This window comes from Bipolaris sorokiniana, assembly GCF_000338995.1.
Source record: "Bipolaris sorokiniana ND90Pr unplaced genomic scaffold COCSAscaffold_15, whole genome shotgun sequence".
Lineage (NCBI taxonomy): Eukaryota > Fungi > Ascomycota > Dothideomycetes > Pleosporales > Pleosporaceae > Bipolaris > Bipolaris sorokiniana.
The window spans coordinates 306232-321814 of record NW_006911909.1 but is presented as its reverse complement, the minus strand read 5'-3'; the positions used below and the strand labels follow the sequence as shown (position 1 = coordinate 321814).

Genomic DNA, 15583 nt, shown 5'->3' with positions numbered 1-15583 from the left:
TGGAAAACAATCTGAAAACCTCACTCTGTGCTCTACGATGTCAAAGTATCTTTTCCACATGGTATACAAACGATCCAACATTCTACAAGCAACGAGGAGATACTTGAACCAGTGAGGGGTATGTTCAACGATGACTGCACAACAGCCGATGCTCTGACTTTTGGGGCAGAATCACAGGCCGTTGAAGATTGGACCAACCGAACGCGTACTTTACTTCCATTGACCAACGAATGGGCACTTTTGGAAGCATTCCTAGAGATTATGAGTTACGAATCCACTACGACATACAGCCCTCATATGGGCTTGACATCATCGTACGATTTGAGTAGTTTCTCAAAAAACGGTATAGCACTCTCTGACTGCCTGACACGGTATCCTCGTGGCTCCGACCTTATGAATACCAGCTGTAAGTCAGCACACCTCGCTTCCCTGTGTTGCATAAACTCATTGATCTACAGTGCCACTTAAAGGAACCGACTTCGACATAGGATGCTTCGGGATGAATGAAATCACAGCCTATTGGCTTGGCCCCAGAAGACCTTTGAACCTAACGGAGTCACTCCTCAACGACGTTCTGACAAACACCACCCTCTCCGCCATCTCACTCGGAATCTGGTGGGACATTGTGCCCGTCACCACTATGCGTTACCAAAGTACATACTCTTTCTCCAGCCCACTTAACCTGATCCTTCTATACAGTATTTGTCTAACAGCCGCTATACTCTTTGTTGCAATCGCTGTCTGGTCGTTGTGACGGAACGGCGTGCCCGCGACAGATGGCGGCTTCCTACAAATCATGATGGCGACCAGAGGCAACACGGAGATAGAGAGACTGGTGCTGCAGGAAAGACTGACGGCGATCGACAATATATCTCAGGAGCTGAAGAATTTGAAGACTCGGTATGGCGAGCTGGTTGGTGAGGACGTCTTAGGAGTTGCAGGGAGGCGATTAGGGTTCGGGACAGTGGAGGAGACGGTGAGCTTAAGAAAAAAAGGTCTTGATCAGGTTGCCACGCACAATAAGACATACAAGCAATTGTGTACTATTCTCAAAAGTCGCGCACTACTTACTCGGCCTTAATGGTTCGTTCCAAAAATTTCAAGAAATTGCCCGCGCGTTGCACAGGCCTCCCATCTCAAGCGCAATAAGCAGTAGGAAGGATGCGACGCTAGACGCTGTGCCACAATCTTCCCGACCGTGCCACGGCCACATGGCTGTTCAGGGATAAGTTTAACCTCTGTTCAGGCCATAGACCTTGTCTGTCCGTCAGGCCCTGTCATCCTCGTCAGGCCCCTAGCTTGGCCCATCCCTGTATCATCCGGCAGCGTCACCCGATGCCGTAAGCGAAAGACACCAAGAACACAATGGGAACTTGTAGCATTTCAACCCACGCATATAGATAAAATGTTCAAGCACCCCCTTAACACTTACATGCAGAGACCAATCAGATATGAGTTGCATGATCTGATCTGCTGATATGTAAGTCTTGGTGCTATAAAGATCTGTTAGTCTGTAGGGTTATTGCTGCGCAGCGCTTCGGCCGCGATCCTCCAAACTACTTACTGATTCTTGCGTGGAAGCGCTTTCAGCGACTGTATGTAACATGGTGTGCATACATATATATATAGTGATTAGCGATTGCGGCTTCAACAACCTCACCTCACAGCCACACATGGTCAGTGCTGCAGCATTAGCCGTAGCTAAAAACAAATATTGCCGTCCCTCGTTCTGCGTCAAACCGCGCAGAAAATGGAGCGTCACAAAAACACCGTAGAAGCAGTGCGCTCTCGCGTCCAACACTTTTACGCCACAGAAGCAGCTTTCCGTATCTATCACGGCAGCACAAACAGCACACGGCACGCAGATTTCGACCGCGATGCCGTTGTCGACGTCAGCACCCTCAATCACATCATCTCCATCAACCATGACACCAAAACCACCCTGGTCGAACCCAACGTCTCCATGGACGTCCTCGTCCAGGAAACCATGAAAGCCGGCTTACTTCCACCCGTTGTCATGGAATTTCCAGGCATCACCGTCGGCGGAGGCTTTGTCGGGACCGCCGGCGAAAGCAGCAGCTTCAAGTACGGCTTCTTCGACCAGACCGTGCTAAGTGCTGAAGTTGTGCTTGCAGACGGCGCGCTCGTGACCGCATCTGCCAGCCAGAATGCCGACTTATTCGAAGGACTCCGAGGCAGTTTTGGGACTCTGGGCGTACTGACAATGGTAGAGATGCAATTGATTCCACTGAGACAGATGGTCGAAGTGACATACTATCCCACGTTCTCGTTTGAAAATGCAACAGGAAAGATGAAGTATCACGCGAGCGACGTCCGAAATGACTACGTTGACGGCGTCGTATTTTCAAAAGACACGGGCGTCATTGTCACAGGTCGACTCATCGATACGCCTACTTCTACGTCTTCCCATCTTCCTGTCCAACGCTTCTCCCGGCCGTGGGACGAGTGGTTCTGGATCCACGCACGGACCGCCTCATCCCGCGGCATCATCACTAAAGAACTGGTGCCCATCCAAGACTACCTCTTCCGGTACGACCGTGGCGCCTTCTGGATGGGCATGTACGCCTACAAGCACTTCATGGTACCGTTCACGTGGCTGACGCGCTTCCTGTTCGATTACTTTATGCACACACGCATCATGTATCATGCCTTGCATGCGTCGGGACATACAGATCGCTACATTATTCATGACATTGCGTTTCCAGCTGATAATGCTGCGCCGTTTCTTGAGTATGCCGACGAGGTGTTTGGATTATATCCTATTTGGCTGTGTCCGCTGCGCCGAGATGGCAGGAGCTCAATGGGGCATGCGAAGCCGTTTAGAGGGCTGGTTGGCGGCAAGCAAGTAGACGGGTATGAGGATGAGGATATCAGTGTCGGGCTGTGGGGCCCGTATCCATCTAACGAAGCAGAATTCGTCCGTGCAAACCGTGAGATCGAAGCGAAGATGCGGGAGCTGGGCGGTTTGAAATGGCTCTACTCGCGCGTGTTTTACAGTGAAGATGAGTGGTGGCAGATCTACGACAAGCACGAGTACGACGAGCTCCGTCGGAAATACCACGCCACGTCTCTACCTTCGATATGGGACAAGGCCAAGGACCGAGGGCGGAAACAAGACTTTGGCACAGGATCCAAGGGCTTTTTGAAGAGGCTTGTGAAAAGCAATGCGTTCTTATCCGGTCTCTATGGTATATATAAGGCGGTGAAGGGCGACGACTACATACTGAAGAAGCAGAAAGCCGCTTGAGGCCCGGCAACAGATATAAGTGCACATGTGCATATAAGACACAGTGAAGGGGCTAGATAGTTTCTAGTTAGAAGAGAATAGATTAACTATAAAAAGTAGCAACATGGATTTGCAGGGATGAAACACACGCTATCCTAAGGAATAATAATGCTGTTTCACATAATGTATAACGTAAAGCACCACCGAGCCGGACACTTTTTCTTGGCATTGCGAACTTCATGTATGAAAACTAAGATTACTCCACGCTAGCTATAGAAGCCTCGTACGACTCACTCGTATTAGATTTAGAATCTTCTTCTATATCTTTTTAGTACGTACGAGAGTTATAGCCTGCTCTCCTATAGGTTCTATAGTGCCGTTAACTTAGTAGAGCTCTTTCTTAACTACCCCTACTACGCGCCTTCTTTAATGTCGTATAACTAATAGAAGTAATTTTAGCTACCTGCGATGCCCCTATACTAAAGTCTAGTATCCCGCTTATCTGAATCTGCTTTCTTTTACGCCCTTAGCGCTTTATTACTTTAGCTAATTACTCTTTAAGCTCTTATATATAGGCCTCTATAAGTATATTCTTATATAGTATCTCTTTAGCTCCTTTAATAAGCTTTAAAAGCTTTTTTATATAGTAGTTAACGTGGTTCACAAGCGAATCGCTCACCCAAGCGAATCGCTCGCGCCCCACCAGCGCGACAACTTTAACACATTATCCTAGACTTTTATTATAGTTAATAAACTATTACAATATACTAAATTGATTATTAGAGTCACTACTATTACTCGCACTATCTATCTTAACTGCGTAGGTATGGGCGTTGTGTCTAGTCTGCTTGCAACGCCCGCACCGCCTCTCTCCTCGCACCCTCTTCGACGCACTCTCCCTATCACTACGACTACTACCCGCCTGTTTAGCTAATACTTCTTGTACCTCGCCTATATTAAGAGTCTCTTCTATCCGTATGTATCGCCGCTTACGGCTCTTACGCTTGTTTACTATATCTAGAGCCTCTTAAAGAGCAGCTACTTCCTCCCTTATAAGCGTCATCTTATATACTATTTACTAAGCCCCTTTACTTAACTGCGTAACCTTCTCGTTAAGAGAACTTATAGAAGACCTAGGGCGGTTTCTTACTCTCTATTAAATAAGAGTACTTTAAGCCTTAACTTCGCGGGCGTTATACGGCGTCTATACCTTCTAGGTATCTACCCGTCGTAGTAATTATTTTAGTATCTACAATACTATATTAAGCTTTAATAGCATAGCCTATAGGTTATATAGAACTAGACTAGCGGCCCTAAAACTAGCTTAGATATTCTCCTTCGTAATAGACCGCTCGAGAGTAGCCCTAAAGGCTAGTAGAAAAGTCTCCTTACTAATATAGTTAGTGCGGTTGCGTGCTAAAGCTAAAACTATGTTGCTATACTTACGCTTTAATAGCCTAAAGCAGGCGACATTAAGAGGCTATAATAGGTAAGACGAGTGTGTAGGCATATAGAGAAGAACGATATTCTTCTTCTTACAAAGATCTTAAATTTCAACTAAGTAGTAGCTCTTATAGCCGTTAATAATAAGCAGTTAATATCTACCTATAGTGCAGCTCTTTATATAGATATTAAAGTGCTCTAACTAGGCAAGAGTAAGCTAATTATTCGTCCAGCTATTAGGACTAACTTTAAGCACCTAGTCAGTAGGCAGGTTTTTAAACTAGACGTTAATAAGCACCTTACCCGCAAAGACGATGAAGGGTGGTAGCCGGCGATCTAACGTACCCACGCCTTAGATTACAGTAACCTACTCACGGTTACCTAGCTATATCCGCTTCTTTTTACTATATCCTTTAGACGCTGTAATAACTAACTATAATAAAATCTTACCTATTATAAAGCTAGTTTTATTAAAGTTATAGATATCGTCGTCTATAATACCCTACTTCTACTTCGTCATCTTAACTAGATCGAACTAGCGCTAGATAGCTGCTAGGTCTTTACAGATAGCTCGCTGGTGATTATAGGGACGGCTCTAGCGCGTACGGAGCTCAGGAGTTCTCTTAACAAAGTTATTAATCTAGTTCTTACTAACAGGGTTACCCTCTTACTTATATAATAGTTTATCGGCTATTACGCGAATATTAGCCTTTATAGGCGCAAATTCTCTTATAGACTCTTTAAGAATACGTCTAACTATAGCCTCCTCTTCTAGCTTATTTAGGCGCTTTAAGTTGGCTTCGCAATCGCGTCGGGAGCGCTTTCTAGCACGTCGGTCTAATAAAGTTCTTTAAGGCACGTTATAGATAGCGGTAGTACGTTTTTAACTTTAAATACGTTACGATTAGACATTAAGAAGAGTAAGCTAGAGATCTAATTTAAGATAAGTTGATAGATAATTGCGTTGTTGAGACATGACGCGTTATAGTGTTGAAGTTGTCGCGCTAGTGGGGCGCGAGCGATTCGCTTAGGTGAGCGATTCGCTTGTAAACCACGTTAGTAATTATATAAAAGACCCTTTTATAGTTAAGCTTTAACTATAATCTAAATTTATATAAATTGCTTAGTATTCTTAACGTCTAGGGGATTTCTAGCTAAGCTTCTTATAGTAGGGTATAAAGACGTATATTAAAGCGATTAGTAACTCTCTACGCGTTAATAGGAACTAGCTCTACTATCTTAAAAGTCTTCTTATAGTTATTAGACGTAAATATATTAAAAAATACGTCTTAAAAGGCTAATAGAAAGCGTTTCTTATTAATATACTAGACGTAGTAGCGTGCTAAGTCTTATACGTATTAGAAGTACTTCTACTTATAAAGTAAAAAGTAGATAACATTAAGTAGCTAAAGTTTATATAATAAATAAGTAAGTATATAAAGAATAAGAATCTTCTATATAAGAAAGTAGTTCTTAAATTCTTAGTTTAGGTAGCTCTTATAGCTATTAAGAATAAGTAGCCTATATAATGTTACAAGTAACAAGAAGGACTCTCTCCTTGACAAATGACGAGATGGCTGAAGGCCTAAGGACGTCCACGTCAGAAGGTAATGATCAACGCGGGGCGTCGATCACGTGACTTGGCATCCCGCCAAGGCATGGCCTCCGGGAGGCCACCGCATAAAGGGAAGCCAATGTCCTCCCAAACCTCCCGCCAAGATGGGATGTCGGGAGGACAGGACAGGAAGCAATGAGGATATAAGGATGGATGGATTTCATTATTTACTCTCGTTGTGGTCAACTCAAATTGTACTTTCTTACTAGTATCTTTACTTAACAAGATTGTCACAAGTTAGTCTATCAAATAGATTAGTCTTGTCAAACCCTCCTTAAGCACGCCAACTCCACTGCATCGCCAGACAAGCCTCACGGAACACTAACGTAATACTCACCTGCCTTAGTGCGGACCAGGATAGAGAAGTATAGACCCATACCCCGTGTAACATATAACTCTATCTAACGCGTCTTTATATACTTATTAAAGTGCTTTAACTACTTAAGACTAAGTAAGTTATTTATCTAGCTATTCTCTAATACTAAGAGCTTCTAATTACATAGTATACCTACTTCTTTATACTAAGTAGAGATATAGACGTATCTCTTATAGATAATAAATAGTAGAGTAGTATATTCTATAGCGTAAATACTCTTAATAACTATAACCTACTTATAATTACTTAGCTAAATAAGAGTAGATCTTATATAACGCTCTAAGCTTATAACTACCTTTATTAAGCTAATTATATATATCTAAAAGCTAGTTTTATTAAAGTTATAGATATTATCTAAATAAACCTTATACTTCTTAATGATCTCTTATATAAGCTTAAAATACGCGTTAATAACCTCTAGGTCTTTCTACTATATCCTCTAGCGGTCCTTTACTTAATTAAAAGCTTTTTTAAGCTTATCTAAACGCGAAATAAATTACTTTACCTAGTTCTTACCTAAAGATTAGCTATCTTATACGCGTAGTAGTTTCCCTACTATATCTACTACTTCGCATAGTTAGGGAGTAAATTCTTATAAATCTAGGTTAAGAATATATTATATAATTATTTACTCCTTAGTTATAGTAAGCTTATAGCAGTTTAGAGATACTTAGGGCTAAAATATAATTTTCTTTAGCTAATTAGAAAGACGCTAAAAAGGAACGTTGTAGACAGCAGCAGTGCGTCGAATGCTCTTAAACTAGCCCGTATGATAGGCCTAAATAGTAAGAGTAATTCTACCTTCTCTCTGAGTTAATATATCTTCACGTGGTTGAGGCATGTTACTTTAAAAGTGATGTTCGCAATGCCAAGAAAAAGTGTCCGGTTCAGTGGTCTGTCCAGCTCAGTGTGTAACGGCGCAGGCAAGACTACTCGGATCAGTATCGGCAGTAGCGTCACTCAGAGGCATATGGGAGTGCGTGGGACATCAAACGAGCCTTGATTCGAATAGACACCTATAGGCCTTGTACGAAAGGATATCAAAAATCTATCGAGCTACGGTATGGAGAAGGTGGGGTTTTATATCAGCAGATCTGCCCTCGGCTAGTGCGTGCCCATGTTCGGATCCCTTTCGGATGTTAGTTCAGTGTGTACTCGAACCGTTACACAGTGGTCTTTTACGTTATTATACTACACTAGAATAATTAGTTTAGATTGTTCTCGTGTTTAGCTTTTGCTAGTAGGTTGGCTTGGCCGAATCATTTGTCACGTAGTATTGACTTATTGAGCATTGGTACCCAACTTGGTTACAGCCCCTACCCCGCACTATAGTAGGGGGTGCCCGTTTGCCAGTCTAGCACTCGCGCACAGGCTATTAAGCATTATCCACAGGCAATTAGTTAACCTAATCGACCTGCCTAATCTAACCAGCCTCCACGTTGACCCGATGTATCTCCACATCAATCTAACGTGCCTTGCTTTCTACGCACCTTATTAAAAAATGGTACTTGTCCATGCAAACCGTCAAATTAGCGTATAGAACTATAGTAATCCACACTGGAGCGATTAAATTATTTTGAAAATGAGAGGCTGCTATGAGAAAGAGACCTCCGTTTGTTAGTAGCGTGGATTTTCACGATATAGCAATATAAATTCTTGTGATTCTATATGAAACAGCATACCAGAGTGATGTGGGCACGGACTACTGTTACTTTTTTGGATGAGGAGGTGCACCTAAAATACCCCCACATTGACCCGAAGTCTCTCCACATAGACCCGAAGCTAGCATCAGTTCTACACTAGCTCATCACTATGCAACATCCTTACCTCTGTAGATCTTGTATGGAAAGGGCAGCTGTGTCGGTGATAGCAGTGTTAGTTAAAGACCAACGGAATTTATTTAAATCATAGCGGGCTTTTCGTTTTCTGTACTAACGCAGCGACTTGTTCATCTACATTTTTGAAAATGAGTCCAAGTCGAAACAAAACAGTTACTTTGTGTCTCCTCGCCGCATTTGGATTTTCCAATAGTGCATGTGCTGCGCCCAACCCGAAGTTACTTGGGAGCGACCTAACCATACTAACACATAATGACTTATACGGTACGTGTCCTCTGGCGAAAATTTCACCATCTCACAGCGACAGGAACTTCGAGTACTCGGAAAACCGCAACAATTGTTCTTAGTGCTCGGCAGTCCAATGACAAGGCACAAACTACATGTAAACAACTCCATGAAACTCTATGGGAGCCTGAAATCAGGACCGATTTCGGATTTTTGAAGTACCTCGAACATGCCAATGCTGCAGAAGAATCGGATCTCTATTGGATCGGAGGGCGAGGCCAGTCAGGATGTCGAGCCATTACTACGAACGGAACTATCCATGATCATGACTGCAAAGCTATCCTTCCAGTATTGTGTTCACAATCTGCTGCCTTAAGTTTCCCTAGGAATGATGACATCAGTAAAAACTGGCAGGTCGCTGTCAATGCCGGCAAAGCCTCTATTCTTGGATCTCGCGACAAGCTTTCATTTCGCTTTCGGGGCATCAAGTATGCAGCACAGCCACGGCGTTTTACTTACTCGAAATATGAAGAACCTAAAGGCAACATATCTGCGCTAGAATATGGATCTGGATGCATCAACACTTATTGTGGTTCAACATTAGATTGCAGCGAAGATTGCCTCTTTCTGAACGTGTGGACACCCACGTTACCAGCGAAAAGATCTACAAAAAAGAAAGCAGTGATGTTATGGATTCACGGCGGCGGTTTTACTAGCGGATTCGGGAGTGATACTACCTTTGATGGAGGCAACATGGCGTCTCGTGGCGATGTTGTCGTGGTAACTACAAACTACCGTTTATCCACGCTAGGCTTCCTTGCTATGGAAGATACTCCTTTGAAAGGCAACTACTGGTTATCAGACCTAGTCGCTGCTCTGGACTGGGTACGAGCCAATATCGAAAATTTCGGGGGTGACAAGGACCAAATTACTGTATTTGGCCAAAGCGCAGGTGCTGCAGCAGTACGGGCACTGATTGCATCGCCTCTCGCAAAGGGCAAGTTTGCAAGGGCAATTTTGCAGTCCTGTCCTGGGGGAGACTTCGCAGAGTACCAAAGCATCAAGGCAGTTACCAACGTAACTAATGCAATTCTAAATGAAACAGGGTGCACTCGCAAGGACAAGGATTCTGAAATCAGATGCCTTCGGGAACAAGATCCACATGTATTGATCGGCATCCGAAACGGGACATCAACCGGAACTCCTGCTAGGTATGTTCAACATCGAGTTCGTGGTGTTGTGAATTGACAAAACGTAGACGTCCCGTTATCGATGGTACATACTTGTCCACCAAAGAACTATTGCTAGATGGAACTGGCCCAAAATTAAACATTACTGTCATGACAGGCGTGATGCGAGATGATTGAAGTCCATTTACTAGCTTTTCTAAAAGCCGAAATGCTTCCGAAGCGCTCCTTCAACAAGGCTACAATGCCTCGGCTATCATAGGATCCGGCCTATTTCCAATCCCTGAAAACTCGTCGAACAACACACTGGAGATATTCAATCTCACTTCACGGGTCGCCACCGACGCTCAATTCCGTTGTCCAACCCAATCAACTGCCTTTTCTGCGAGCAAAAGCAAAGCATTCAAGGTTTACGCCTATGAAATGGAACGATCATATCAGCTTACACGATATAGCCCAAACTCAGGAGTATGTGATGCCCCCAAGACGGAATCGTTTCCTTATGGAGATACATCACTACCATACTACCGATGCCATAGCGGTGAGCTATACCTTATTTTCGGAAATTACCAACGCGAAGGTCGTCAGATAAGAGATGTAGATGATGTACCTTTCACTCAGTACATCATGGATACCTGGCTTGCATTCGGCAGAACTGGCAATCCAAATCCCGCAGTAGATTTTCTTGAAGCAAGGGGTTTTTCTAATACTTCTCTTACGATAGGAGGAATTAGGCCTTGGCAAGTGGTACAGTCAGGTAATCTGAAGTTGAGGATTCTTGATTTGGAGCCTAGTGACAAAGGTTTCAAGGATTTAAGGCAGTGCGAAGTACTTGGCCAACCGCTAAGCTATTATTCAAGTTGAATGCAAGATCCCTACAATATGTTCATTGCACTTAAATCGCAGTAAGGAGACTTAGTTCTATAGTCTATACATATTAGATTGCTAGCTTCGTGTTAAGGGCGAAGAGGCCTTCGAACGAGTATGTGTTAACCTATATTACAGAAGAAGAAAGATGAAGAAAGTAAAGCTATTATACGACATCTCTTACTTTATACTCTTATCTTAGGTTCCTTTATACGAATAAGATTTCGTGTCTAAGTGGTGTGAAGAGGACACGTGATACAACCACGTGTTTTACTCACGGGCGCAGCCCATTACACTATTAGCGCTCCTCTATAACGCATTTTCTACCTCAGGACTTGTGAAGTTTATTATTAATCAGAAAGTAGGTGTTTTAAGCTTGTAGAGAGAGTAGTTGTTCTTAATAAGCTATATAATAGCTACGTAGCGGGAGGCCTGTACGTTAAAGTTGCCTAGTTTATTACATAGTAACCTTCTAACTAATTGCTACACCAGATTCAGCTCCTATCGCGAGCGATTGCTGGCTAGACGCTCGATTTGATGGCACTTTCAAGCCGCCTTTATTATATCCATGGCCTACTTATGTCTACCTTAGGTGACCTATCGCAGACGTAGTCAACTACGTAACCTTGAGGATACTATCGAGTGAGCGACGCTAATAGCAAAACTTACAAACAAAGTAGATCTCTTTAGGGTTACCACGTAGCGACACCCAATATCCATAGTCATAGATTTAGCTTTTTTAACGCCTCTGCGTACGTAGAGGCTTATAGAAGTGCGATAACTAATTGTAATCGATACCGTCAAAGTTGTCTTAGAAACGCTTATCAAAAGTATTATTTACATCGAGGTCATCGTCGTTAGTACTAGCTATCGTAGCAGCTTTGGATCCTGCGATTAGTGGACTAGGTTGGCGACGCGTTGTTATATGGCCAGATCCAGTTCAGCATAGCGCAGCTACGATGGTGCACGGCATAATTGCCAGCACGCGACAAGACATGCTAAAACAACTACTGCTGCTGTAGCTACACCGTGAGGGCGAGGTGGTGCCAGGGACGACGTAGTGTCCCGTCATTTACTAGGACAAGCTGGTAGACAATGCCGCTGCGCAGCAGGCTAGGTGGGGTTTTATAGAAGATGCGCGTAGCTACCAGGCTAGCAGTATAGGCGACTCTAAGCGCTAGCTACTAGGGCGTATTCAGCAGGAGAAGCGACTGCGACATGAGTTTGCTGATGTTGCTGCGTCGCGTGTGGCTATGGCGGGGGGCGGGGGGCTAGTGTGGGTGAAGGAGCTTATCCAGGCATACTACAAAGTCATGCAAGAAGCCCGCCACGCACTTGCAGTACCTGTGCATATAACAGAAGGTGCGCCGCCGCGTAGTAGCGAAAGAAGACTTATGATAAACAGGTTATATAAGAAGGCGCTTTGCTCTCTAACGTAAAGCACTACCGAGCCGGACACACCACCAAGCTGGACACTTTTTCTTGGCAACGTAAATACTATCTTTAAAGTATAATATCCTAACCACGTAAAGACTTTTTAACTTAGCGTGAAGGTAGAATTACTCTTATAATTTAGGCCTATACTTTAGGCCAATTTAAGAGCGTATAACGCACTGCTACTACCTGTAACGGGCTGAACGCCCTTTGGATAGCTCCTCGATGGAATCTCGGCCTACTCGCAGAACCCGGGTGCTGTCTCGAGCACCCGGATTCTCTGCGCACCGCCCGAACGACGTTCAGACGACAGCCGCAGGACCCAGAAGCTGCCTCGTGCACCTAGACTTCACCGGTCCGATTGTTACTCGGGTAACCAGCTTGTATATAGACAGCTACGTAGCTTGGGAGCTTAGCTCCTCATCGAATACAACCTCTTGTATACCTCGCGATTGCTCCCCAGAGCGCAGCCCCTTACATTTTGTATTCGATCCCAATTAGACACAAGCCTTAGGCGGACTGTCTTCTGACTAAGCTTCAGAACGTGCTATTAGCATAAGCTAGTAACACGGAGTTGGTGCTGCAATAGGTACGAAAGGCCTTAGCGCAGCGAGTAGGTGGACCGTCGCAAGATAGTACACCTAGAGCAGAGCTTCGCAGGAAGCTTAGCCGTGAGAGACAGTAGGCGAAAGAGTCGCCCAGGACCTGTCAGAAGCCCTACCGTGTCTTGGAAAGCCGAGCCGTAGGCGCAACGTCGCGTAATAAACTACCTGAAGGCCACTCGGGCCTAGCGTACAGTTAGCTAGAAGCGGACGTTGTAGTGAGAAAGTCCTGTCAATCCTCTATCGGACGAGGTGCAGGCCGTGCGATTACTCTCAATCGGAGACGGGATCCCACGAGCGAGACGGCAAGACGCGAGTCTTCCTAGGGACGCGACGCAACAGCGATAGAGCGCTATTTAGATTCCGGCTGGTAATAAGGACAGCCGAAGGTAAGCCCTACCAGTCCTCGCCGACGAGGAGTAGGCCGCAGTCCGGGACTGCGCGAGCAGATCAAGAGACGATCAGAAGCCACACGCGACGATAAGGGGGTACTCGATAAAGTTTCCTTAGAACCCCCTAAGAACAGTACGATGGAGATTAACGTTCCCAACTTGAACGTAGAAGAGCTAGCGGCGTACGCTACCGCTAAGAGCCAGGCAGGAGTCTCGGACGAAGAGATCCTGCGTGAGATCACACAAATGCTGAGAGAGGACGGGTGGAAGGAGGCAGCGATTGGCCCAACAATTGAAGCAGTTGTAAAACGGTCAACGGTGGTAGGAGAGAGAAGCCCGCCAAGGCAAAAGAGCTCACCGAAGAGCGACCAGAGCGCCACAGTTCAGATGATGGAGCAGATGATGCGACTCCTTGGCCCGATGGTTAGTCGTTTAGAGGCACTCGAACGGAACCAAGCCGAAGGACGCTCGGAAGCCTCCTTAGGAGTCAATACCCCACCACTACCGCTGACAACAACTGCCGAGCCAACGGCCCGCAAGAACAAGTTCCCAGACCCAGAACGTTTCGATGGGACCCGTGAGAACTACCCAGGCTGGAAGTTCGAATGCGAAGGGAAGCTAGAATACGACGTTGCTATGTTCCCAACGGAGGACTCGAAGGTTCGATACGTGCTTAGCCGAACGAAGGATAAGGCAAACCAGGTCCTTCTTCCCTGGGTGCTTGAGAATAAGGAGCGAACGACCGCCGGACTATGGGAGCATATGGATACTCACTTCCAAGACGTCCACCAGCAGCAGCGAGCTCTGAATAAGCTTCGACACCTAAAGCAAGGACGACGCCCAATACGCGACTACGTCTCGGAGTTTAATCAACTCCGCGTAGAGTCCCGACAGACGTTCAGTCCAGCAGTAGCTCGTGAGATGTTCAGCGAAGGACTCGGAGAGGAACTCCAGAAGCTAATGCTCCATACCCCTAAGAATGGGAGTTTAAAGGAGTATATGGACAAGGCAATCGAGCTTTCCGACGACCTGTATCGGATCCAACTGCATGGGAGGAACCGACGGAACGTAGCCTATAATCACGCGCAAGCATCTCCAAAAGCTACCCGGCGAGAGAATAGCCCAGAAGCGATGGACTGGGAACCCTCAAGAGTCAATCGAGCACGAGAGAAGACGAGTAGGCCAAGACGACCTCCGCGGGACTGCTATAGCTGTGGAGAGCCGGGTCATCTAGCCAGGAACTGTCCGAACAACGTTCGGGTCGAGAGAGCTAGAGCCCTCCCTAAGAGCGAAAAACGGAAGCAGCCAGAAGAGGCTGAGGACCTAGCCAACAGCGACTCGGGAAAAGAGGAGCTCTAAGCCAGAGTCTCGGCTTAGAGCCTCTGAAGATGGATTGGCAGACAAGTAGCGAATGGAGTCAATTTCAGCGAAAGCACATGCGTCCCCCGCCAATTACTATAGATCTGATTATAAACAACGTAGTTAACGCTACGGCACTAATCGATTGTGGATGTCTCTGCTACGCACTAATTGATAGAAAGTTCGCTTACCGCCACTGTCTAGAGCGCTTTCAGATCCCTACCCGAATAATTGAGGGAGTGAACGGTAAGCTGTCGGAGATCAACGAGGTCGCCCGATTCTCGTTTAAGCTGCATGGGTACGAAGAGTCTGCCTATGCATATGTAATGGATTTGTCCTCTGGCGAGGACGTCTACCTAGGAAGGGGGTGGATGGATCACCGCGATGTGACGATAGCCCCCGCGAAGAAGAGCATCTTTATCCACTCGAAAGGCATTCGAGTGCGATCAACAGAGGGGACCCTACAAGGAGGAGTCCGACGCGTGAACGCCGCCGCATTCGCAGCGCTACTTCGCCGACACAAGAGCGCTCCGAATAGCGTTCAGATCTTCGCCGCGTCGATCGCGGATATCGACAAAGCGTTACAACCAAAGAAGCCCGTGGACGTACGAGCGCTGCTACCAACGCAGTACCAGGAGTTCTATGAGCTCTTTAACCCGAAGCAAGCAGAAAAGCTTCCACCGCATCGAGGGCCAGGGGTGGACCACAAGATTGAGTTAGAGCCGAAGGACGCTCAACCGCCATGGGGACCCCTCTACAGCATGTCGCGCGGAGAGCTCCTAGTTCTCCGAAAAGAACTTACGTCACTTCTCGAGAAGGGATTCATCCGTGTAAGTAGCTCACCAGCCGCTGCGCCAGTGCTATTCGCGAAGAAGCCGGGAGGAGGGCTCCGATTGTGTATCGACTATCGAGCCCTGAATGCGATTACTAAGAAGGACCGATATCCACTACCGCTTATCCGAGAGACGCTTAATAGCTTAAGCAAAGCTAAATGGTTT

General features: G+C 45.7%; 5 protein-coding genes across 5 annotated transcripts; 4 read left to right on the top strand and 1 right to left on the bottom strand.

Moving 5' to 3' along the window:
- Positions 1-120: 120 nt before the first annotated feature.
- COCSADRAFT_164127 (uncharacterized protein) lies at positions 121-754 on the top strand (the record flags this gene model as incomplete). The annotated part of the gene is made up of 2 exons (XM_007706036.1): positions 121-406; positions 459-754. 2 exons carry the CDS (start codon positions 121-123, stop codon positions 752-754), a joined length of 582 nt encoding a protein of 193 aa, XP_007704226.1.
- Positions 755-988, top strand: COCSADRAFT_50362 (uncharacterized protein; the record flags this gene model as incomplete). The annotated part of the gene is made up of 1 exon (XM_007705968.1): positions 755-988. A coding segment is annotated over one exon (234 nt), but the record flags the coding sequence as incomplete, so codon positions are not given.
- A 757-nt stretch (positions 989-1745) lies between these two features.
- Positions 1746-3399, top strand: COCSADRAFT_40410 (uncharacterized protein). Its single transcript, XM_007705885.1, has one exon. The coding sequence runs from the start codon at positions 1751-1753 to the stop codon at positions 3266-3268; it is 1518 nt and encodes a 505-aa protein (XP_007704075.1). The 5' UTR covers positions 1746-1750; the 3' UTR covers positions 3269-3399.
- Positions 3400-4028: 629 nt separating this feature from the next.
- On the bottom strand, positions 4029-4274 carry COCSADRAFT_60922 (uncharacterized protein; the record flags this gene model as incomplete). The annotated part of the gene is made up of 1 exon (XM_007706035.1): positions 4029-4274. A coding segment is annotated over one exon (246 nt), but the record flags the coding sequence as incomplete, so codon positions are not given.
- Positions 4275-8647: 4373 nt separating this feature from the next.
- On the top strand, positions 8648-10795 carry COCSADRAFT_203020 (uncharacterized protein; the record flags this gene model as incomplete). Its single annotated transcript, XM_007706034.1, has 3 exons — positions 8648-8783; positions 8827-9955; positions 10126-10795. The coding sequence occupies 3 exons, from the start codon at positions 8648-8650 to the stop codon at positions 10793-10795; spliced, it is 1935 nt and encodes a 644-aa protein (XP_007704224.1).
- Between the last annotated feature and the right edge of the window lie 4788 nt (positions 10796-15583).